General features: G+C 38.9%; 1 protein-coding gene and 1 pseudogene across 2 annotated transcripts; one reads left to right on the forward strand and one right to left on the reverse strand.

Annotated features, from left to right (window-relative positions):
• The first annotated feature begins 2,515 nt into the window (after nucleotides 1-2,515).
• Nucleotides 2,516-13,274, forward strand: myef2 (myelin expression factor 2). Of its 2 annotated transcripts, none has more exons than XM_031728836.2 (17): nucleotides 2,516-2,720; nucleotides 3,820-4,019; nucleotides 4,837-4,889; nucleotides 5,855-5,862; nucleotides 5,959-6,052; nucleotides 6,388-6,579; nucleotides 7,329-7,482; nucleotides 7,586-7,635; nucleotides 7,723-7,783; nucleotides 8,076-8,177; nucleotides 9,673-9,717; nucleotides 9,818-9,916; nucleotides 10,048-10,143; nucleotides 10,231-10,290; nucleotides 11,809-11,993; nucleotides 12,642-12,693; nucleotides 12,882-13,045. In XM_031728836.2, the coding sequence occupies exons 1-17, from the start codon at nucleotides 2,611-2,613 to the stop codon at nucleotides 13,043-13,045; spliced, it is 1,725 nt and encodes a 574-aa protein (XP_031584696.1). In that variant the 5' UTR covers nucleotides 2,516-2,610. The 2 variants fall into 2 exon arrangements, with proteins under 2 accessions (XP_031584696.1, XP_031584695.1); XM_031728835.2 differs by having other exon boundaries at nucleotides 2,518-2,720; nucleotides 10,231-10,296; nucleotides 12,882-13,274.
• Nucleotides 13,275-13,419: 145 nt separating this feature from the next.
• LOC120438174 lies at nucleotides 13,420-21,548 on the reverse strand (annotated as a pseudogene).
• Between the last annotated feature and the right edge of the window lie 1,853 nt (nucleotides 21,549-23,401).

Below are 23,401 nucleotides of genomic sequence, written 5' to 3' on the forward strand. Positions count from 1 at the left end.
CCCCTGGAAGAGCTGGAGGAGATGGCTGGGGAGAAAGGAGGTCTGGGCATATCTGCACAGACTGCTGCAACCTGGATAAACAGCAATAAATGAATGAAATACTATTATAGAAATATTTTTAAGGGAGCCACTAGTAATAGGTCTTTCATTTTAGGATGTGCAAATGTTACTTTTAGCTGCTTCCTTATTCACAAGGGGTCACTTCACATGTTTGATTTGGCAAAACTGAACCAGAGATCTTTTTCTTGTTAGGCAAATGTGTAAACCACTACACATGAAATACTTTGTCGTCGTTGTTACTTTCATTCAGTTCTCACACTCCAGCTTTAATTTATAGGTCTTGCTCCAATAATAGCAAAAGTAAATGTGATACTTTATCGATTAGTGATTGTTCAGCAGGCATGGTATGAATTGTGCACCATTCATTTGTGAAATGGATGTTATGCCATCAAGGAAATGAAGGATCAGTTTACTGACCTGATTTTTCATTTACAGTCTAATGCAAGCAATTTACTGTATGTTAAATTTTAACCTATGTGCTCAGTTAGAGGTCAACCAGACATGCGATTGTTGCAACTTGTACTCTGTCACTCCTATGTGTAGCTCTTCCTGAATGAAGTGAAAGTGTTTCTTTTTTACAAGTCAGTTTTTGAGTTAGTGCTTAGTATGCTGAAACCAAAGCAGTGAGATATATAAATATATATATATGCATATTTGTATTTGTAGCTGCTGAACCAAAATGCAGAACCAGTGTGTGAAAAACTAAGTACAACCCATGATTGAGTAGCTTGTAGAACCACCTATAGCAGCAATAACTAACTCATGTGTCTCTTCTATTCATGGCGGTTAGCAAGGATTTCAATTATGCACAGCTCTCTTAAGTTCCTGCCACAGCATTTTAATCAGGTTGAGGTCTGGGCTCTAACTGGGCCATTGCAGCACCTTGATTCTTTTCTTTTTCGGCCACTCTCTTGTAGATTTGCTGTTGTGCTTGGAATCATTCCCCATTTTCAGCTTCAGCTGTCAGACAGACAGCCTCACATTTGACTCTAAAATATTATGGCTTACAGAGGAGTTCACCTAATGACTGCAAGGTGCAGGTTCTGTTACTGCAAAATAGGCCAGATCATCAACCCCTCCACCACAGTACTGTGGTGATTTGTTGTGTTTGGTTTTCACCAAACACTGTGCTCTACATTATGTTCAGACATCTCCACTGTCTGGTCCGGTCTGTCCACAGAACATGACAAAAGACATGTAGACCATGAGATGCATTTACTGTGTGTATTGCATCGTCTGACTTTGGGGTGAATTTACTGGGTCATTCACTCCTGGGGAGATTGTCACATATCTGAATGTTGCAGATAAGCAAACTGTTAAAATGTTTGCTTTTACGCAGGTGCTCACACTTACTGATGACCAGTTAATCAAGAGCATTCGATTAGCAGCACCTAGCTGTTTCTATGGAATATCTTTCCTAGGACTACAAACCTGCTGGGCAAAGAGTTCTGTACAACTGTACAACTTTAAACTGTGATGTTAAAAATCAGCTTTAAAAGTATTTCTCCACTGGTGGAATCTCCCCAGGGCTCGCTGAGCAGATTCTCTTCAAATGTTAAAGCTGATTGTGTGAAGAAATTGAAAGTATTTCTGCAGTGGAGTAAAAGTGCATTAATCAATAGTTTCAGGAATGATGAATAGACTTGGCTCTGCATGATAATCAATAAGATGGGACATTTTAGTCTGACACTGTGAGTGTGCTGCCTGGAATATTGTAGTTTATAGGTAATACTGGTATTGCTTTATGAATTACAATGTCTGAAACAGGAAAGCAAATTTATTATAGCACTGGCCTTTCTAACCAGCAAACAGATCATTTTTAATAAACTTAAAGCAACACAAACCAAACAGTTTGAGGATGGAAAGCTGCCATAAAGATGTTATTGAGATCGAATTAGTGGAGCAGGCAATTCTCTGGGATAGACCTGATGTGCTTGATGGACCTTGGAGCTTTATTGGATCATATTTTAAGAAAGTTTAAACAGATTCAGTAACACGGAACTTCTGTATATTCTGTACCCAAACATCACCCCAGTTTATTTTTCTTTTTTGTTTGGTCTTTTTTTTTATCTGGAGAAGGGACAAATACGCATATAAAATAGCGGTTGCTCTAGAATCCTTTATAAGACATTTTTTGCACTATATTGTTAGTAGACATTTTCACAGTATCCAAAGTTTTTCATTTTAGTAGACACTTGATCGCACGTTGTTTTGTGCATGTATAAAATGGCTTTGGTGGAAAAACAAAAGTTCTGCTGATGGTAACTTGGAATCTTTTTATTGCTAAAATAAAGTGGGGCACGTAAGAAAAAAAAAAGGTAAGAATCGCTGCATTTTCAATTTAGAGAGAAATCACCTCCACATTCTTTTTAAAGGATTTTCTTTTTTCTTTTTACCTGTGTCCATTGACACCTATACTATTCAATTCTCCCACGATGCCTAGCAACAGCTCCCAAATCTCGCGTTGGAATCACACATCTTCCCAGCACATTTTGAACTGCGTAGCGATCGGGGTATCCTGCGTTGTGTGTAGGGAAAATAAACCTCAACATGGCAGATGTTGAAACGCTTAAAGAGGAACCACAGGAGGAGGAAATTTCTGAATCAGTCAAGTCGGAACCCGACGAGACATCTGAAGAAACACCCAACGGCGTGAAAATGTGAGTTAAAAAGTTGCAATATTGTCTGGTCCTTCTGCGTCGCTGTTAGCTAGCTTAGCTAAAATGGAGTCCTTGGATGCTAGCTATTGTTAGCAAAGAATCATCCAACCTCTTGTAAGAAATATAACGTTAAATTATTTGTGTTAAGTTCAAATATAATGTAACACTTTAAGGTATATATACATCTCCATAAACTCTGGCTATAATGTTACAAGGCTGGTGCAATGGGTCATTCTCGGTTAGGTGCTACTCTCCATTGTGTTGTGCTTGCATATTTAGCTAAAGGTAAATATGCTGCTTAATCTGTAACGAAAATCTGAAATTCAGCGCTTTTTATCAACAAGCCAGCCTTACTTTAATTAAATTAGTTAGATTAACCATACGCATTATATGCTGTGCTTAGCACCCATTCTAATTTTAGTGCAATTGTTTATGGCCATTGCGCTATGCTATGCTAACAAACCTGCAGTTAGCTGCTAATGGCTCCGCGCTGTTGCACAGAAATTAGACCTTAGATAATTTAAAGTGCTCTGTACGCATTAAAGTATCTGCTCATTTAAAATGCACGCTGTATTTTCATACGGGTTTATAAAATGTTGTATTTGATTAAAGTCTTCATTATGTTTGTCTTTAGCAAAATCAGAAGTTGCATGAATACTTTTATTTTGTTCATGCATTCATCTACTCACATAGTTGTCATTTACACTCAAAGAAATCCAAAGAAAGACAGAGGTGCTAATGTCAAGATACAGTGGAGTAGTGTGTGGCCATCAGTGATGAAAGGCATGCAGACAAAGTTTTTCTAGCATGTATGCATGCATATTGCTTTGGGTGGGTGGGTGGGTGGGGGGTATGGCTATGTTAGATATGTTTTTTACGTTTGATCCATATTGTAGAATTTATTAACATGAGTAGCGTTTTTATGTATGTATGTATAGGGTTAAAAGAAATGTAAATTACATTTCTAAAGCAAATCACAAAGTATGAGTCTGCTATTACTTACTAATTTATTAAGGGTAGATTTTAAAGTTAATGCCTCAGTGATCAGTGAAAGATGTTTAGAGATGTTCTCTGATCTGCATCTCTCTGTATTTTGTAGGGAAGAAGAAGGCAAGCCCCCCAAAGAAAAGCATGATGGTAAAGAGAAGTCCTCTGGAGGCAGAAGAGGAGGCCGCTACCATCCCTACAAAGACAAACATGGTGGAGAAAAGAAGGGTGCTCATAGGAACAGAGTGTTCATCAGCAATATCCCATATGATATGAAGTGGCAGGCAATTAAAGATCTAATGCGTGACAAAGGTAATCTACCCAGTGATGGGTATGGTGTCTTTCCCTCTGTCTCTCTCCAGCTGATAAGAAGATGTTGACCCTTTGTTTTGTTTTGTTACAAGCCTGAACGTCTGCTTCTAACGCCAGCTAATTTGTGTGTAGCTTTTGTGGATATACTCAGTGCAGATATCAAGGAACCACCACATTGTGATTTAAGGTTATTGGAGTTTTAATTCTTTTATTTATATATTTATTTTTGGATGGGCACCAATTTAGTTTGGGCTGATATGTATGTGAGGAAAAAGTAGGATTTACTTAGTTACATTGTTACTTGTTTTATTGGCATTGTCAGCTCCAAAATGTAACCTCAATCCAGCAAGGAATATTTTGATTGTTGAATGTTTTTGTTGCATCTGCATTAAGGTGAATCTTGCTAGTATCACTGAAAAATATTCTAATGTTTTACTCTATGAAATACAGAGTTTCCAAAAAAGACCTTTTGAAAGGCCAAAGGACAGCTTAAACATCTCAACTGCCTTGAATGGAATTTGTTGCAAAACTGATCACGTTGAAGTCTTTTGATTTGAATTTTCCCAGGTTTAATATAGCTGTGTTTTTTGTTTTTTGCTGTTTTTGTTTTTATTTTTCTGGCCTTGGCCTTTGGGTGTCTCAGTCACTGCCCAGAAAGGCATGGTGTTGTCTGGTGGGATGTTGGTCTGGGCTGGCTGTTGATCAATGGGGACATCTCCATCTGTAGCTGTATTGCCAAGGCCAGCGGTGATTTGAAGACTTGGTGACTTAAATTCCTTTGTTCTTTTGGTATTTTCCCTTTGTATGTCTCATGTAGTTGGTGAGGTTACATACGTGGAGCTCTTTAAGGATGCTGAAGGAAAGTCAAGGGTAAGTGATGTGGCCAACTTGCTGCACGAGGTTTTAAATGCCCTCAGCAGGCTCTTAATAATGTAGTGCTCTTTTAGGCTCTGATCCTTTGGGTTTAATGAACTGGAGACACTATAGGTTGTGTTTAGAGCCTGAAAGATGGCTAATGATTGATTTTCATTTGTAAAAGGGAGATGTCCTGTTGACTTTTGGAAATGTAGCCAATGAATTTATCTAAGAGTATACTTTTGCTTTTGTTGTTGTCATTTCAATTGGTTTAAAAGTTTGTTTGTTTGGCCATTTTCCAAAGGGAAATGCGGGGTTGTGTGATTGGTCTTATTGATTGACCCTCATGTCTCAAAATTTTTTTTTTACAATTCTGTTATATGGCAAAGCTTTCTGTTTAATGGAACAAAGCAGTTGCGAAAGACCATGTAGTTGTTTTTGTTATGTCTTTATGTTAAATGGCAACAAATGATGCAATAGATGTAAAGATGAAGCACACAATTTTTCTCTTAAAGTCAGAACTTCTTAATCCTAAACAATGTACTAAATACATTTTTTATGGCTTTTTTTTCATCTATCTTGGTAATCAATGTCCAGTTCAAAACCTAAATATTTTCAGGTAGAATAATAGAATGTTTAAATGTTACTGACAAATATGGTTGTTTTTTTTAACCACAACCTTTATGTATTACTGTTTAGATATTTTTCTTCTTTCTTGTAATATTTTTAATTATTAAGAAATCTGTTTTGTTTTTTTGTTTTTTTTTTTTCTTCCAGCCTTTTTTCTTGCTTGCAGTAAAGTTAAAAAACCAGCCGGCTCAAGCCAGCAAGGAAAATATGGCCAACATGCATAAAATAACATATTAAAATCTAGTTGAGATGTTGTATTTATTATGTTTTTGTTTGTAATATCTTGTTTTTAACTCTATTTTGTTCCCTCCTTCTGTGACTCCTGAACTCCTGTGATGCCACCTACTTAGGGGTGTGGGTAAGAAACCCTATTTTCTCAAAGAAAGAACTTTTTGTTTTTAAATGATGTGCTCACATTGACTCGTCTGGTGTTTCCGTTTGCCTCATTCAACAGTGTGGTGGAGTTCAAAGATGAGGAGTTTGTGAAGAAGGCAGTATTAACTATGAATAAACATGACCTGAGTGGAAGGCCACTCAACATCAAGGAGGTGAGAATCATAGATTACAGATTATATTTAGCTGTTCTTTTTTTTTTTTTTTTAAGAAAAACTGATCTCATGTTGCTATTTTCTTTAGATTGTGAGCATATAAAGCAGTCATAAAAAGATTGGTGGTGATAACCATGATGTAGCATTGTTACATTACAGATATTTTTGTTATCATCAGATCTGAAAATATCCAGTGATGTACCACTAAATTAAAATGACACTGCGAATTTTTCTAGTTTTTTTTTTTTTTCTCTAGTCTTTCTTAAATTTTATCACAAATTTAGCATTTGTGATAATGTAGAATATTGATTAAATGGCGGTGTTTTCTATTTAAGGACCCTGATGGAGAGCATGCCCGCCGTGTGTTGCAACGCATGGGAGGAGGTCAACAGGGAGGCCGTGGGCAGGACATGGGGCCTGGTGTGATGAACCTCCCGCCCTCCATTGCTAACAACCCTAACATCCCACCTGAAGTCATCCATGCGCTGGAGGCTGGGCGACTTGGCAACACTGTGTTTGTAGCTAATGTAAGGAAATGTTATTAAACATTAATTACCACTGTGCAATTGTAGACATCTGCCAAGCACACTCGTTTACATAGTGAAGGCTTTAAAGTAATTTAAAAACTTGGCACCAGAGATTAGTATTACTAAATAAATATTTCACCAGCTGTGAAATACGTCCACAGTCATATGTTTCTACAGGATTTGTGCCAGTCTATTTTAAGCCTGGCGGCCCACCAGGGTTTAATGGACCTTCAGCTGGGCCTAAACATTGTGTTATTTAAAAAAAAAAAAAGTTTTTTATGATATGTGTATATGCTTTAGCTACAACTGTTTAGCAAGCAAATCCACTTTCACCATTACAGTTAAGATTAACTGTTTATTTAACGACATGTAATTTAGAATTATTGTTGGCAGAGGGCGGTCCACCTGGAGAGAACCCAAAATAACTTCGATGACTACTGACACAGTATTGTTTTAACCCCTTTCATGTGATATCCATCCACTAATGTTTACTGTTTACCGTAAGCAGTAGTATAATCCACTTTACTTTGTCTTCGTACTGAAAATGGGAAATGAACTCCCCACTGTACCACCGTCACCACCCTTCATTAGCATAGGAGACGCATACAAAAGCTCTGCTGTGCCATCTTTACCGCACAGTGTGCACAGTGTGGCTGTCACTGGTACGGAGGTATAGCAGTTTCCAAATCTGTGTAGTCATTTTTTTTCCTGTTTATTAAACTCACTGGTGTCTTTCTGTTGTTCAACAGCTGGATTTTAAGGTGGGGTGGAAGAAGTTAAAAGAGGTGTTTAGCATGGCCGGTGTGGTGAAGCGAGCAGATGTAAAGGAAGATAAAGATGGCAAGAGCCGTGGGATGGGAACAGTTACTTTTGAGCAGCCACTGGAAGCTGTGCAGGCCATTTGTATCCTTCACAATTAGGTATGAATTAAAAAAGAAACAAAAAGAGAAAAAGAACTTAATCTGTACAGTTTTTACCACGGCATTCTCCTTGACGTTGATTCCAGCCATGTTCAATGGACAGATGCTCTTCGACAGGCAGATGCATGTTAAAATGGTAGGTGTGTGTTGTTTTTGTTTTTTTAAGTTACAGTGTGCTTTAAGCTGTGCAGTGTGAAGGGAAAAAAAATGCTTGGTCTTGCAGGATGAGAAGTCTCTACCCGCTGAAGACTTCCGGCAAGTAGAAAAAGCGCCTCAGTTACCACGTGAGTTTGCTGTTATTCCCTCATCATAAGCGAAAAAAATGTAATTTAAAAAATAGTTTTATAACAGTTTAGTAATTTCCGGCAGTTACTATGGTGGTGCTTGGTCATTAGTCAAGTAAACACGCCTTACCAGAACAGGATGTGAACAGCTGCAAAAAAAATTAACAAGATGGTGTAAGAGTGAATAAATAATTTGTTAACCAAAATAGCAGTGTGCCTTTAGTATTACGTATGTCTTGAGCAGTTCTTGTGGGTGGAGACAATACAGAAGGCATTTTTGTTCTTTGTGTAGGTGGTCTAGGTGGTATTGGAATGGGTTTGGGGCCAGGAGGTCAACCCATCAATGCCAACCGCTTGAGTGGTGGAAGCGGCATGAGCTCTATGGGACCTGGAGGTCAGTCACCTTTTGAGATATTCTTTCAGCTTAAGGTTTAAATTAGGGCTGCACAATTAATCGTTAGAAAATCGCGATCTCAATTCATACTTATGTGCGATCTCATTTCCAAATGACAACGATTTAAAAAAAAAAAAAAAAAAGGATGACGATTGTACCGCATTTTGATCTGGGACATAATCTGCATGAAAACAAGCGCTCACTCTTCCTGCTCAACAAATGACAAGGGCGGAGCCTTATACCACGTAATACTGAAGCCAGCTGGCAGGGAAAAAACAACGGAGAGCACGTGAGAGATGACGAAGCTGTAAAGGCCAAGAAAGTGACAGGAGAAAATCCGTCCCGGTCAACCACCCAAACCTCAATAACGGGAACCTTATACAGCGCTTCCCCATACCCGTCGAACTCCCGCACGCACAAAGAAATTACGGAGGCTATCACTTATCACCTGGCTAAAGATATGGCTCCCATCAACACTGTGCAAAACGAGGATTTAGGAAAATGATCAACACCCTAGACAAGCGTGCGGGCGAGAGAGCTGCCACCCAGGCAAAAAAAATAGAAGTATATCACGTTATAACGTGAAAAGTTTATTGTTCTAACAATATACTTTTCATGTTTGTACAATATACTTTTGACGTTTGAACAACATAATATCACGTTATTACAATATACATAATTATATTGTACGAACGTGATAATTATGCATATTGCAATAACGTGATATTATGTTGTTCAAACGTCAAAAGTATATTGTACAAACATGAAAAGTATATTGTTAGAACAATAAACTTTTCACGTTATAACGTGATATACTTCTATTTTTCTTTTGCCTGGGTGGCAGCTCACGCCTGCATAAACGCTACACAGTGCCGTCCCGCAACTATTTTTCAAATGTTGCATTACCTGCTCTATACGCGCAGTGTCGAGCAACGGTGGAGACGGAATTACAAGCAGTACAACATTTTGCGGCAACGACAAAATGTGAGACATTTATTGTTTTTATGTTCATTTATTGTTTTTATGTTCAGTCTCAACTGTTACGAAGTTGATGTGCAGTTAATAAGTGCAATAAATATTTATATTGGAAAAGAAAATCGTGAGAGAATCGTGATCTCAATTCTAAGCAAAAAAATCGTGATTCTCATTTTATGCAAAATCGTGCAGCCCTAGTTTAAATTATATTCAGTGCAAATATAATAGTATATATGCCGAGTTGTAACAGTTTGTCTTTACAAGCATATATTTATCCAACAGAAATACATCTCCACTAGCTGATTATCACATTAGGGTCTCAAGGCAATGTTAACTGTGTTCAAGTTAGACTGATATATATGCAACATACCAGTGTCTGTTTTTCTGTTAGCCTTGATATGCAAAGAAATAAAATGAGCAGAGCTCTGTCCAGATAATAATATTTCAGCGCTTTTACTTTGTAGATTTTATTGAATCACATCAATTTCTTGTAATTTGATGCTCCTTCATCTTTTGCCAGGTATGGATGTATCAGGTTATGGTGGAATGAACAGACTTGGGGGAGGTGAGTTTTTTGCTGCCTATGTGTTTCTTTCCTGTTGAATGACCATGGTTACCTTGGTGTTAACAAAGTGGATTTCTTTATTCTGTTCTGCTTTTGATAGGAATGAGTAGTGGGAGTGGAGGCTTTGGAGGCATGGATAGCATGGGCAGTATGGGTGGCTTTGGAGGGAGGGACATGGCACCAGTTGGCAGAATGGGAGGTAAGTCTGTTTTCCCCTTAGTGGGCAGAAAAATCAGGTTATCTATTTGTTATTGGTAACTAATTGAGTCATCTCGTTTTATTGTTGGTTGTTTGTTTTTGTTTCTCTTTTGTTGTGTTTTTGGCGTTAAGATATGTACCGATCAGGAATGGGTGGAATGGATCGGGACTTTGGGCACGGTGACATGCCAATGAATCGAGGATTTGGGGATTCTTTTGGAGGAATGGGTAAGTTATACTCTCACTTAAGGGAGGCTGTGATTTCTGCTGCACTGTGGTTTAATCTAATTTCCATAAACTTGCACTCTTCTTTAGGTGGAGGCTTTGGAGGAGGCATGGGCAGTGGTGGCATGGGGCACATGGGAACTGGATTAGGTACAGGTTAGGAAAAAAAAAAATCTCCAATGATCATTTTTATAGCAGTTCTTCTGTAATTAAAGGTACATGAGACTCATAACAGAACTCTTACTTAAGTTTTGGCTGCCCCCAAATCATCCATTCCTTCTAGTAGTTTAAATATTTATTCTTTTTCAAGTATGACACTTTTTGTAAAATATAACTCTTTTACTTAAACAGTGTAAATTGATAAACATGGAAAAATTAAAGAATGAAACGAAATTAACAGGATTTCCTGCTATAACAAAAATAGCATCTCTCATATAATGCTTCCTACCTGTTTAAAGTGGTAGCCTTGTTGTTGCTGAATGTTTGCTGGTAAGCTTTACAATGATGTGGTAAGCATAGAGTCATCATCTTTGCAGCATTGCGTAAATTGGGGCTCTGTTTTCTTTCTTACAGGGAAGGATAACATTTGAATAGAGAAACAGAGGCTTAGATCTTTATGGCTGATTACAGCGACCTAATCTCCTGAACTGTCATACACTTAGCAGTGGGTGTGGAAACTTGTGGTCATGGTTGTCACACAGATTAAGAAAGTAGTGTATTAATATCTTTCACTTATTAGCATGCACATCGGTGTATTTTGCAGATCCTCATGTCACAACAGACAGTCACCACACCTATTTTATTTTTGGTAACATAACGAATAAGATATAACAGTTGTTTTTTTTTTTGTTTTTTTTAATGAATTAAATTACTCTAAAACAATGAGAAGTTACAAAAAATAGAAGAATTAAATTGTTTCGTTGTGTGTGTCACTCATATTTGTGGAAAAGTACTTGGAGAAAAGAGATGCATTTTCAAGACCAAGAAAAAACAGCAGTGCGCCATGTGCCTGGCTGGCCACAGCAACCCACAGAGAAAATATGCACTTTCTGTTTCATGTATGCCAAAAAACCCGCACAAACCTGAAAACCTTTACCGTTACTTTGTAAGATAGAATCTATGATCATGGAGTTGTCAAGTTTTGGTTGACCATCCTTATGGTATTCTTCCATTTCATCCTGGGCTTGTTTAAAATATTAGACTGAAAGTATTCAGAACACTGCTGCCTGTACTATAGCAAATGCTATAGTAGATGGACAATTACTTTGTTTGTTAGAGACTAAAAAGGGGTATAGTGGTTTGTCAGTGGTTAAAATATTTTCTTTTCACAAAAGAATGAAGCTTTCCTATTGATTCTTCATGCAGTGTGTTGACTAATAATTTAAACTGGTACAGAGTCTGCACCCACTGTGTAAACAGTGTCATGGCGACATTGGCTTCTGTGATAGCAAGTTTGGAAGAGGAAAATCAATCCTCTTCTGCAGTGTTAACACTTCGGTTACATTTTATTAATATAATTAATAAATTATTAATATAAGCGGTGCAAAGTGTTTTTAAAGTCCCAATTCACAGAAATCTGTCGTGAGACTTTGTAGTTCTACAGCAGTGCAAACATGACCCTGTTAAAGCTTAACTGCATTAGGTTAAATTGTTTGTGTGTGTGCTCAGGTGGCGGAATGGGGAATATGTCGATGGACCGAATGGGCTCCAGCTTTGACCGTTTGGGAATGTCAGGAATGGACATGAACCGTGGCTTTGGTGGCTATGGCGGCGGGGGGCCGGGCCACATGGGTGGAGGCATGTCGGACAGAGGGTCAGGGTCCAAAGCAGGTTGCCAGATATTTGTGCGCAATGTAAGCAGAAATAAAAACACATTCATTTATTCGGATTTGCAGAGCTGTTACATCTGCGGACATCCTTATCTTCCCATACAGTTAGTCTTGATAGTGATAGTAGTCATAGTGCTTGCACTATAGTATGCTGCCACTCAAAGTTTAAAATGTTAAAGGGGCATTCGAAGGTCCAGGTTTAGCAAACACCACTTGTGTTACAATTTCTCATGCCAAAACTGATCAATTTTTCTGCAAGCCAAGGTAGTAGTGCACACTGCTGTATGCAGACAATAAGAATAAAAAATGGCTTGCTTTTTTGCTCATCATTCCTCTTTTGTTTAGATATGTTCTTAAGACATTTGTGTATCTAAATTTACTACTTTTTTAATCAGTCCGCTGTGCTAACATGATCAGTTAAACTTTAACGTGATAAACGTTCATTAGATGTCATTAAATATATTGTTGCTGGGCCTTTGTGCGCTTGTGCAGCTATCCAATAAAAGTTATTAATAATATGTGGTGTGCTTCCATGAGTCATTAATTTTGCTTGGAGGATTTATGATCAGTTCAATGTCATCTTTGACATGTTTGATTCCTGTACAAAGGTCCAGCTGTAAATGTATTAATGCTGACAAATGTAATGACTAAGTATATTTTTGTGTTTTATAGCTGTCCTATGATTTGACATGGCAAAAACTGAAAGACAAGTTCAGTCACTGTGGTAAGTGTTTCGCTTATTAGACCACTGAATTAAATATTCTTTGTTTAATTCACGAACCACTGGAGCGCTTTTGGCATTTTACCACGATTGATCGCTGAAAACAAAGGGCGAAATTTAAGATTTGATCAGCACTTTGTTAAAGATTCTGCTTTCACAATTCGGCCATTGCTCATTCTTTTCTGCTACAGGTCAGGTAATGTTTGCAGAAATCAAGATGGAGAATGGAAAGTCGAAGGGATGCGGAACGGTGAGATTCGACTCTCCAGAGAGTGCCGAGAAGGCCTGCAGGATGATGAATGGAACCAAGATAAATGGCCGAGAGGTGGACGTCCGTATTGATCGAAACGCCTAGATCCTTTGTAGAAGTGAAGCTAACACGTACACATTCAGTCCCCTTGCCAATGATCTTTTGTTTTGTTTTAAAAACATAATTACTTCATATCGTCACGTGTTCACTGTTTCTTTCTTTCGTCCTTTTTTTGTTTAATGTAAACTACATAGCTATTTTCTTTGTTTTATAAACCCTTTTTAATTTGTGAGACAGTTTATTTGACCAAATAAAGTTTGTAATTTTTAAACTTGGTGGTTGTAAATTCTCCTGAGATCAAAGTCTCAAAGTTGTTCTTCATTGTGTAAACTGCTGCTGTAGTGCTGCCCCCACCCCCCTAAGAACAGTGTTCTACATTGGCGACTTCAGATCTGGAAAATACCACAATAGTCCACAGATCAAACTCTGTATGAGTTTATTTTATTGGAACATTTATTACAAAAAGATATTCCAAGTATTTAAAGTTTTGTATTTTTAGTTAGATTGTGGAGTGGGTTTGGTGTAATCCTGACAAACTAAGTTACCCGCTGTGGTGACCTGTCGTTAATAAGGGAGCAGCCAAAAGTAGCTGTTTTAAGTTTCTACTAATTTTTAATTTGTTTTTTTTTTAGTCAAGTCAATACGGACACCTAACTAAATTGTGAAGACATCAGAGCCGCCCCGAAAAAATATGTAACAGTGCTTCCTCAAGCTGTTAAAAAGGTTTCATCAAAGCTACAGATTAAAACTCGATTTTAACTGTATCTTTATTTGAATTAGGTTTGCTACAGTTTTGAACTAATTCCTTTCTTGGAAGTCTTTGGAAGGTTTTTGTGCTTAGTTTGAACTACAACGTTGTTGGTTTCTTGTAAGAGTAGATTAGTGTCTGAAGTCCACATAAGCATTGCAAACTTGGTGGTTTTAAAAAAAAATGAATGCGTGACAGTTTTAGGGAACTGAAGATGAGTGGAAAGTTTTTTTTTTTTTTTTTACTATTTATGGCTCCTACCATTCTTTCTCGCTCATAAAAGCTTATCAGAGAAATAAGTCTTTTTGTCTTAGCTCAGTCATCCTCTTAAAAAGGACAAGGCCAAATGAGTTCAGTTTAAACCTTTTATTTCTTTTCTTATTGGAAATCTGCAGTAAACCTGTGGGAGCAGTAGCTTTTTGTTCATGACCTTATGTAAGACAGGGAATGTCTTGGAATGTGAAGATGGGCCTTGTGATGATACTGGTCTTGTCTGGATCTTGGTGAACACGCCCATGGATCCTAGGAACACTGCCACCTTTGGTAATTATATTACCAATAGTTCACTGAGATGTGACCATCAGGTATGTGCGCCGAAGAAACTTGATATTTGTAAATTTTTAAAAGCTTAACGTTTTTGTTTTGTCTCAGAAAATATGGCTTTAGTCCTGAGAAGGTCAGATCTCAGTCGCTGCACAGTCTTAGGGGATTATTCCCAATAATTCCCAGCTCATACAGGATGGACAGAGTGGCAAAGAGGATGTAGCATATGAGCGAAACGATTCCCAACTTCCAATCCAACTTCCATCCGTTGATGTGCACGGCTACGAAAAGGAAGACGATTGAAAGGAGAAGTGTGGAGGAAATGAAGACCAGTCCGGTGCTGTTGACCTCTACAGGGTTGTTTGTGTCCACAAAGGCAGTTTTGATGAACCAAGGCAAACCCAGGCACAGCATGTCAAACACGTTAGAGCCCACAATGTTGGACATGGCCATATCAGCTTTCCCTTAAGAAAAAAAAAAAAAGTGTACATTGAAATTTTAAAGAATTTAATTTTCCTGTGTTTTGAGTGAACAAGCTGTGGAAGTTTAAATGTTCAGCAAGCAAGTGTTTAGGAATTTTAAATGGAGTTAATGAAACTGGATATTAGTGTTACCTTCTCTGGCCACCATCACACTGGCCACGGTGTCGGGTATACTGGTTCCAGCAGCAAGCAAAGTAAGTCCCATAATAGTATCGGGAATAGCAAGGGTCTCACCTGCATAAACACAATGCCAACGCAAGGTCAGATTACCCTACCAATAACTTCAAGATACAATGTTGTGCAAAAATATTGAACTACTCCTCATTTCGTTGTATTTTGCTAGGGAAATGGGTGCAGAGATTAATGGAATTACAGTATATAAAGCAAAAACTGAGTTAGTGCAATTTCTGTGTCTATCACCACTGACTGAAATGAAGCTCCAAACCATGACGGAGCCTGCACTGTTTTACCAGTGTTGGGTAAGTTACTTTAAATTAGTAACTTAGTTACATTACTAGTTACTTCTCTAAAAAAGTAACTCAGTTACTTCAAGTTACTCGTTACTTTCAAAGTAACTAGTTACTAGGGAAAGTAACTTTGGTTTTACTCAGAATTCTCTTGTTAATGTGTTGCTTCCGTAACTGGATACCCAGCAAGATTGTCAGTCTTCTATCTTGCTTACATGCCACAAGTGCACTGTGCCACCTACCAACAGAAAGGAAAAAATAATGTGCACATTTCCACGAGAGAAATCCCACGCCTGGACCGTCACTGACCGCCGCCATGATTCTAGCCTGCTTTTTACATCCAACACAAAAACTGCAGTCGTGGTGCTTTTGATTGTACTCAGAACTTGGACATTCTGCCTTCTGAATAGGAAGATGTAGGTAACACCAGACTGCAGATGAGCTGCATACAGGGCTGGACTGGGACAAAACAATCGTCCCGGCATTTTGACTAGAGACCGCCCACCATTATAGGAAAAATCATAAAGCCTTTGAATGAAAATAAACACTGTTGTGACAGTGATGTACACTGTTCTGATGGTATATATGTATCAATCTATCAATTGTTTGTTGTAAGACTCAGATAATTATTTTTTAAAAGCGAGACATTTTAAATGAGAATAATAAAGAAAAGTATTTCCTTGTCCCCCTTTCCCTGTTAATGCCCTACCTGGCCCCTGGACACACTTTGCTAGACCCGCCCCTGCACAGTTACCAGCTGTCAGCTACGTAGAAAAGGATGCTGGTGTTATTTGTCTCTCAGAAACAGTTCATAACTTCCCTTCAACTCATTCATGTCACCTAAAAGGTAAACCTGTTTCTCCATCACCTGTTCAGCTCTGATGATTCAGTAAGGACATCTCCTGGTTTCATCTTCATGTTTCCTCTCACCAGATAACCAAACCGATATCATGACCAGTAGCTTTACAGCTGTGGCTCCAGCAAACATCAGCTGATACTAGAAATTAATATTAAATAAATTCTAACAACACCTGATCAAGCTTAAACGTGCTGCTGTTGTTTAACGCGACATCCGCTGGTTTCCTCTTTCTGGCGCAAAGTGGGCGATAAATAAACAAGAGAGAAAAGCCGATCAGCTGATCATTGATCAGTTTCATGATTGAAGTAGAAACAGGAGAGAATGAGAGAAGAAGAGGCAGCTGTGCAGCTTCAGCTTTGTCTTTTTCATTGTAGCTGAAGTCCGGGACAAACTGTGTTCCTTTTCACCTCAGTACGAAACGCGTAATATTTTCTCTGAATACCAGACGATTCTGTTTTTAGGGACGGTTGGCAACTCTAATAATTAACCGTATGAACAAAATAAAGTTCAACATCAGTAACATAGCACCCACCCAGCTGTATAGAAACTCCGTCATGCTAGCTAGCACGCAGTACGAAAATGTCAGCATACCGAAAATAAACTCCACCTAAACTTGGTTTATATCTGACTCCGATAGACTGCAGGTCATAACTTCTTACCTGAAGTTCAGTTCACCTGACACGCGGACGGGCGGCCGCTTCGGGTCTCTCCTCTTGCCTCCCTTTTCCTTCATCCACCTGCTGGCCTCCACCACTTGCTAATGTTATTGAATCTGTGGAAGCTCCGCGATATCCACCACACGAAGTAACGAGTAACGAGCCTATCTAAATCCCAGTAACGAGTAACGCGTTCCTGGTTTTGGCATAATAACTAGTTACCGTGCTCGTTACCACAATAATAACGTAGTTACTGTAACGCGTTACTTAATAACGCGTTAGTCCCAACACTGTGTTTTACAGATGGCTGATGCTTCTTGACAGGCATTATCAACTAAAGAGATACCACTTCTGTGGTCAAGTCGGTGAAAAATGCGAACAAATTATGTTTTGCGACAAGATGCTAGTAACAAAGTGCCTAAAGATACGAATTAAATTGGTTCTCTGCTAAGTCGTCTGTAATGTGTAGACACAACACTGGTTCTTCCCTTAGGTAATTTCTTTTGTTTTTTTATGCTTGAATGACTCATAGGTCAGTGTTAAGTTGCTCAACAGAAACATTCCCCTGTAAAAGGTCAGGTAGAAAACCTGATGGAAATATTTCTCAAGAAATGAGGCGTCGCTCAAAAGTACATAGTACTGTGGATCTTCCACAGAAATGTGAAATCCTATTATCAAGTTAAGTAAACAGCACATCTGCTCCTATTCTCTTTTTGAAAATCAAATCCATTATTAGACATTGTCCATTATCCAGAATCCACATTCATCAGAGGAAAATAAATAAATTTCAGGCAAAGTGATCCAGAAAACAACTCACCAATATTAATCACCACCTTAAATGAATCCTTACAATCCTGCCTGTGAACTGTGACTGAGTTCTCTGTACTGTCCAATTCGGTACAGAGCCTACATGCCTGGTATTTCGTAAGACTCAACTTTCCTTGTATGTGCATGTGAGCCTTTCTGAGAACTACTGGATAATAATCTCATTATACATTAAGTAGACCTGCCACTGTCACATGATGATTTTGCCTTTTTACCCTGAACGTACATCAGTTTTATAGTTCATTCTTTTGTAGATGGAAGGTGGAGGGGTTCTTGCAGCCCTGCCAAGTTCTGTATACACCCAGTCCTCACATGACTGTGTTTCCTCAGGGTGAGCCCCTGTTAATTGCTGTGGCCGGCTAGGCACATGGCCCACTGGAGCTACAATAGGCCCCTCTGAACCTGCTCAGACAATGGCATCCCAGGAATTAACCAGCAGACCAACATGTGACTGTACTCTGCAAATCAAATGTTTTTCTCACAAGTTTCAACACTTGTGATCTGCCGTGGCTTGGTGGGTGATGAGCTAATTTACACCTGCAGCTAATCTGCAAAAGTTTAATGAGAACTACAGAATTTTATTACAGACTTCAGAGTTAAAACAGCCATCTTACCGACTACAGTGACCATCCACACCAGCACATATGTAAAAGCTGAGATCCAGACTGCTGACATGAGGAAAGTGATCATGAACCACTGCTTCCAGAACCTTCTCCTGCAGTCAGGGATGGTGAGGAAAAGCAGAGTGATGATAGGCAGGGACAGTACCCAGAGAATCCTTTTCAGGTCGCTCTCCGGGACGGCAAAGACACTTTTATGCTCTGCTGGTATGAGAGAATATACATCATATATCTCTCGTAGATCAAACATGAAGGCGAATGACTCAAAGTGGTGGTGAAAAAAAGGAGTTTTACTGTGCCACCAAGAAGTGCGCCTTACCTTCAGGAATCTCATTGAGTCCGTGTAGGCTGAGGGACAGGTGAGAGTATCCCGACTCGTCGTGGAAGATCCCACTGTCTGTTCTGGAGCGACTGTGGACTCGCAAGCTGGTGTCGCTCATTCCAGCCCAGCAGACGCTGTGTCTCAATCTTTTCACCAGAACCTGAACCCAGACACGTGCAGCAAGGACTCAGCTTCCTCAAGACAAACTCACTGATGCGAAGGTCAAAGCACAGAACCACAATGTAAACGCCATAGACCAGCAGGAGACAGGCAGCATCATACCTGTCAACAAAATACACAGTTTGAGCATTAATAGTTCATTGACATACTGTAAATAAAAAAAAATTGTCAATAAAACATACAATGCTGTGAAAAAGCATTTGTCCCCTTCCTGAGTTTTTTCGCTTTTTTTTGCATATTTGTCAGACTTAGATGTTTCAGAACATAAACAAATTTTAATATTAGACAAAGATAACCTGAGTAAATACAAAATGCACTTTTCACTTATTATGTATGTGTAAGTAACAGCAGTGATGAACCACGGTGAGAGCCATTATCCAAAAATGGAGAAAACTTGGAACAGTGGTGAAACTTCACCAGAGTGACCGGCCTACCGAAAATACTTCAAGAGTTCTTCAACGACTCACCCAGGAGGTTGCAAAAGAACCCAGATCAACATCTAAAACACTGCAGGTCTCACTTCCCTCAATTAAGGTCAGAAAACATACTTTTCAGTGGCTTTTGACCATTGGATTATTTCAACATTTTTTCCATCTGTAATTCTCCAAATTGTTGTTACTTTTTTTAGCCATGGATATAGTTACGACAGTACCATAAAAAAAAAAAAAAAAAACCCTGTAAATACCTGCACTGTACAAATTGTTTTGTGATCTCTTTTAATTTGTTTTTGTCTACATCACAAGAGGCAATAAAAAGCTGTAAATGACTTTGTATCTTGTTACCACCCTTTGGGTTATAAAATAGTCTCTTATAAAAGGACAAAGTCTTTTACAACCCAAATTCAACCCCTGTTTGTATGTGGTGAAAGGTCTTAAGATGATTCATGTAATGATGAGTCAGTACACACAAATACACTCACCAGTAAACCTTGTTATCTGAAATAATGCCAATGACAGCAGCGACACTGATCCCATATGCCAGGCAGTCCCTGAATAGTGGCCAACAGGTGAGACGCCCAGCCTGATAAAGGAAACAAAAATAAGTGGTTTAAGGCTCATAAAACACAACCATCCTTCTGTTTTGGCTGAGCAAAAGTGGAACTGCTACACACAAGTAGTTAGCAGAAGTGTAATGTTTGTCTGTATCTTATGTGTTATCGTGTCAGAATGTACCATAGAGGCTAAAAGTCCACAGGCACCACAGATTCCTAGCAGGTTGTAGACAGCCGATCCCACAATGGTGCTGACCCCAATGTCGCCTTTTGTCACAAACACACCTGACAGTAAAGAGCACATTTTAGCTTTGAAGCCAGGAGCAATGAGGAAGCATGACAGGGAAAAGAAATAAAGAGCTGAAAGTTAAAATAGCCTAATTCAAGGACACTTTTCCTTTTTGTTCCCATATGGTAAAGTCACTGTGTCAGGCTGGGGAACGCCACAAAGACACAGATGATCATGCTGGGGTCATCATTATCATAATTAGGTTTTTACTCAATGGGTGATTACCTAGGAAGGCTGTGACAAGTTCAGGTGCAGAACTTCCAGCTGCCATAAATGTGGCTCCTGCTACGCCCCTGTGACAATCCCAGACCTGAGAGAGGTCCAAAATAACACACACAAAAAATTATAATGCACAGTTTTGTTCAACAATAGCACAATCCCTCCTCAAATGGCCCATTAAAAACAGAATGATATATATATTTTTAAGGATTTGTCTCTGATATTACATTACATATCTGCCCACTGTGGGCTTATTTAGTCAGTCAATGACTAATCAAGAAATGATGTTAGAATTTGCTGTTATAAATAAATTGCTCTGATAATCATACAGTGCAAAAATACAATGAGAACTTCCACCCAAGCCTGCACCTCACACACACATGTTCTATTGGAAACGTGTGTGTTATGTAGAACTTACGTTCACTGATTACTTCTAATGATGGCAGAAAGTAATCGTCGCAGACTATAGCGACAGCCAAAAGCATGTAGAAAATAAGCATAAAATAAATGATGAGCCCTCCATCCTTCCTCTCCTGCACTGTGAAGAAGCCTTCAGGAAACTCGGAGGACTGTGGCGGGATGCATTCGGTCTCATTCTCTAAAACGGCAGGAACACACACACACACACACACACACACACACACACACACACACACACACGTTCAGATCAAGGTTATTATAGTAAAGTAATGCAAAAATAAGAAAGAAAAATATTTTAGAACATTTTAGTAAAGTGAACTAAAATTTAATTACACAGAAAAGTTTCAGTTTGGCCATTTTGGTCGAATACGTCACTACGGAAAAGCCTGAGGAAGAATGTCTTTATGGAGACTGGGATGAGGATGAATCAGTTGCCTCCAGTAACGTTTGTGTGATAATACCTTCTTTCAACTTTAATCTCGCCCCTGACAAATACACGCGAGAATATTATCAAATAAAATACATAAGCACCGAAAACTAATCATCGTTAAATGTAAAAACTAACCTGACAGGACTCTAATAACGACTCTTAACAACTCATACACACAAATTGTCGCCCCAAGAAGCCAAGATGGTTAGATCTCTTTTCATGGCAGTTACACGGTCTTTCATGTCGATAAGATACGACGATTAGTAAAGCAAACATTGCCACAGTTGCTATGCCACATGATTGCGCACACATTATTGCCGTGACATAACTCATGACACACTGAACAGATTGTCACTATGAAACAAAGCTCCCTCGGATTATTGTGGCAGTTCTAAAATGTTACAAAGTAACCCAAAATCCCGCACGCACTTGCATACGGTGTTTCAGATATGCTTACCCACGGCCCGACGCACCCTGACAGAGTGACTTCCTGTGCTGTTTTTGCTGTTACTGAAAGGAGACTGACCGTGCAATACAAAAATATTACAAATCCCAGAAAGTAAGGTATAAAATCTTTTTCTTCTTTTTCTGCACAGCTACAGCAGTACCCATAGTCATTTGAAAATTAAATATAACAAAAATAAATACAAAATTAGCGATTAGTCCAAGGACGCATGTGTGTCTTTACTCTAACAAGCTTGCACAAATGTACTAAGGACTGAAATTGCTTGTGAGCGCTGCATCTAACACTACATACGGCTGCAAGCTGCAAAGAGAGATTACTGGGAGGGGGGACATTTTAAAGTCTGGTGCTACTAAGAATGGGGGATCACGAGTTGCGAGTCATTCCAGTCGATTTGAACACACTCCAGCCTGAGGCGCAGCAGGGGTGAAATCCAGATTTCTTTAAACACAGTTGCAATACAGCTTTACAAGTGGAAATGTAATGTTTTCTTGATTAAATACATATTTAAGCAACACACTTGCTGAATTTGGAGATGATCATCTTCACGTCAAACAGTGGCACTGTGGGCGCACTGTGGGCGTACATGCAGGCCACTCAGCTAGGCCTTTGCGCATATCTGACTCGTAATTGTAGACAGAACATCACCATAAACAGGATTTAGTGTAGTTTTATTTACACTGTAGACTGATACTCATACTACTCACATGTGAGGAAAAAAGGGGTGTGAGTATGTGGAGGACGGGATGCCGGGGCTTGTTTGGACATGCCCCAAAGTTTCCCTAGAGCCACAGAGCGTCAGTCAGGAGTGCTCTCTGTGTGGATCGCCTTCGTGCTCCAAAGACATGAAAATGAATGGATGTTAAAATGATGGATAGTTTATCCTGAGTCCAAAAAAGATGATTTGAAAAAAGGTGAGTCAATTCAATTACTGGTTTTCTGAGAAGCTGCTCTGTGTCTATTGCACGTATTTCATTAAGCAGAAGATTAATCATTATGAATTTATATTATGAAAGCAACTTTTAAGGTTGACAAATGCTTAAATCATCAGTCTGACATTTCTGTTGCACCAGTGAGCAGTGCACACTAGCCGAATGAAGCTGAACTTGCTTGTTTTGTTGTGCTAATTGTGATGAATGATGCTGAGCCTAGCTGTGAGTTATTGGCGCCCCTGTGTGGTTTTGACTGGGTTTGTGGTTTGCTGGTCATCCTGTGTAGACTGATAAGGGCCTAGCCTGGAAGTCATGAAACAAGAAATAAGGCAATGTTAAAAAAAAAACCAAACCAAACCAAAAACCAACACATGTATTCTGGTAAATAGAGGGTATGTTTGGATATATTTTTAATATAAAAAATTACATGAAATCAAATAAAAACAATGACATCCAAGCACAGAAAGTAAGACAAAAACAAACAAACAAACAAAAAAAAAACAGAACAGGAAAACAATAAAAGAAGAGAAAAAAAACAAATAAAACAAACCGGTTAGCCAGTCCAAATCAAAAGTTCAAGAGAAATGCTAGTGTCCGAAGATGATCTTCTGTATGAAGACAGGGTTAGACAGGGCAACAGAGAGTTCTCCAAGTCCAAAAGATGTGGGGAACAAGTCCAGGAAGGAATCAGGGTCCCGCAGAGATGCGGTTTCACACAAACACAAAGTGCAGTCAAATGGGTTAAAATTTATGTTAAATCCCCGTTAATATGATTGACAAAAGGGCCCCAGATTTTGACAAATTTAAAGTGAGTATCAGCCAGACGATAACAAACCTCTTCAATATACAAACATACAATCCTCTCGCGTAGCCAAAACCTAAACAAGGTAGGAGATGGTGATTTCCAGGCTCTAAGAATAGCTACAATAGCTTTTAGCTACAAACATGCCAAACA

This window comes from Oreochromis aureus, linkage group 1, assembly GCF_013358895.1.
Source record: "Oreochromis aureus strain Israel breed Guangdong linkage group 1, ZZ_aureus, whole genome shotgun sequence".
Taxonomy (NCBI): Eukaryota; Metazoa; Chordata; class Actinopteri; order Cichliformes; family Cichlidae; genus Oreochromis; species Oreochromis aureus.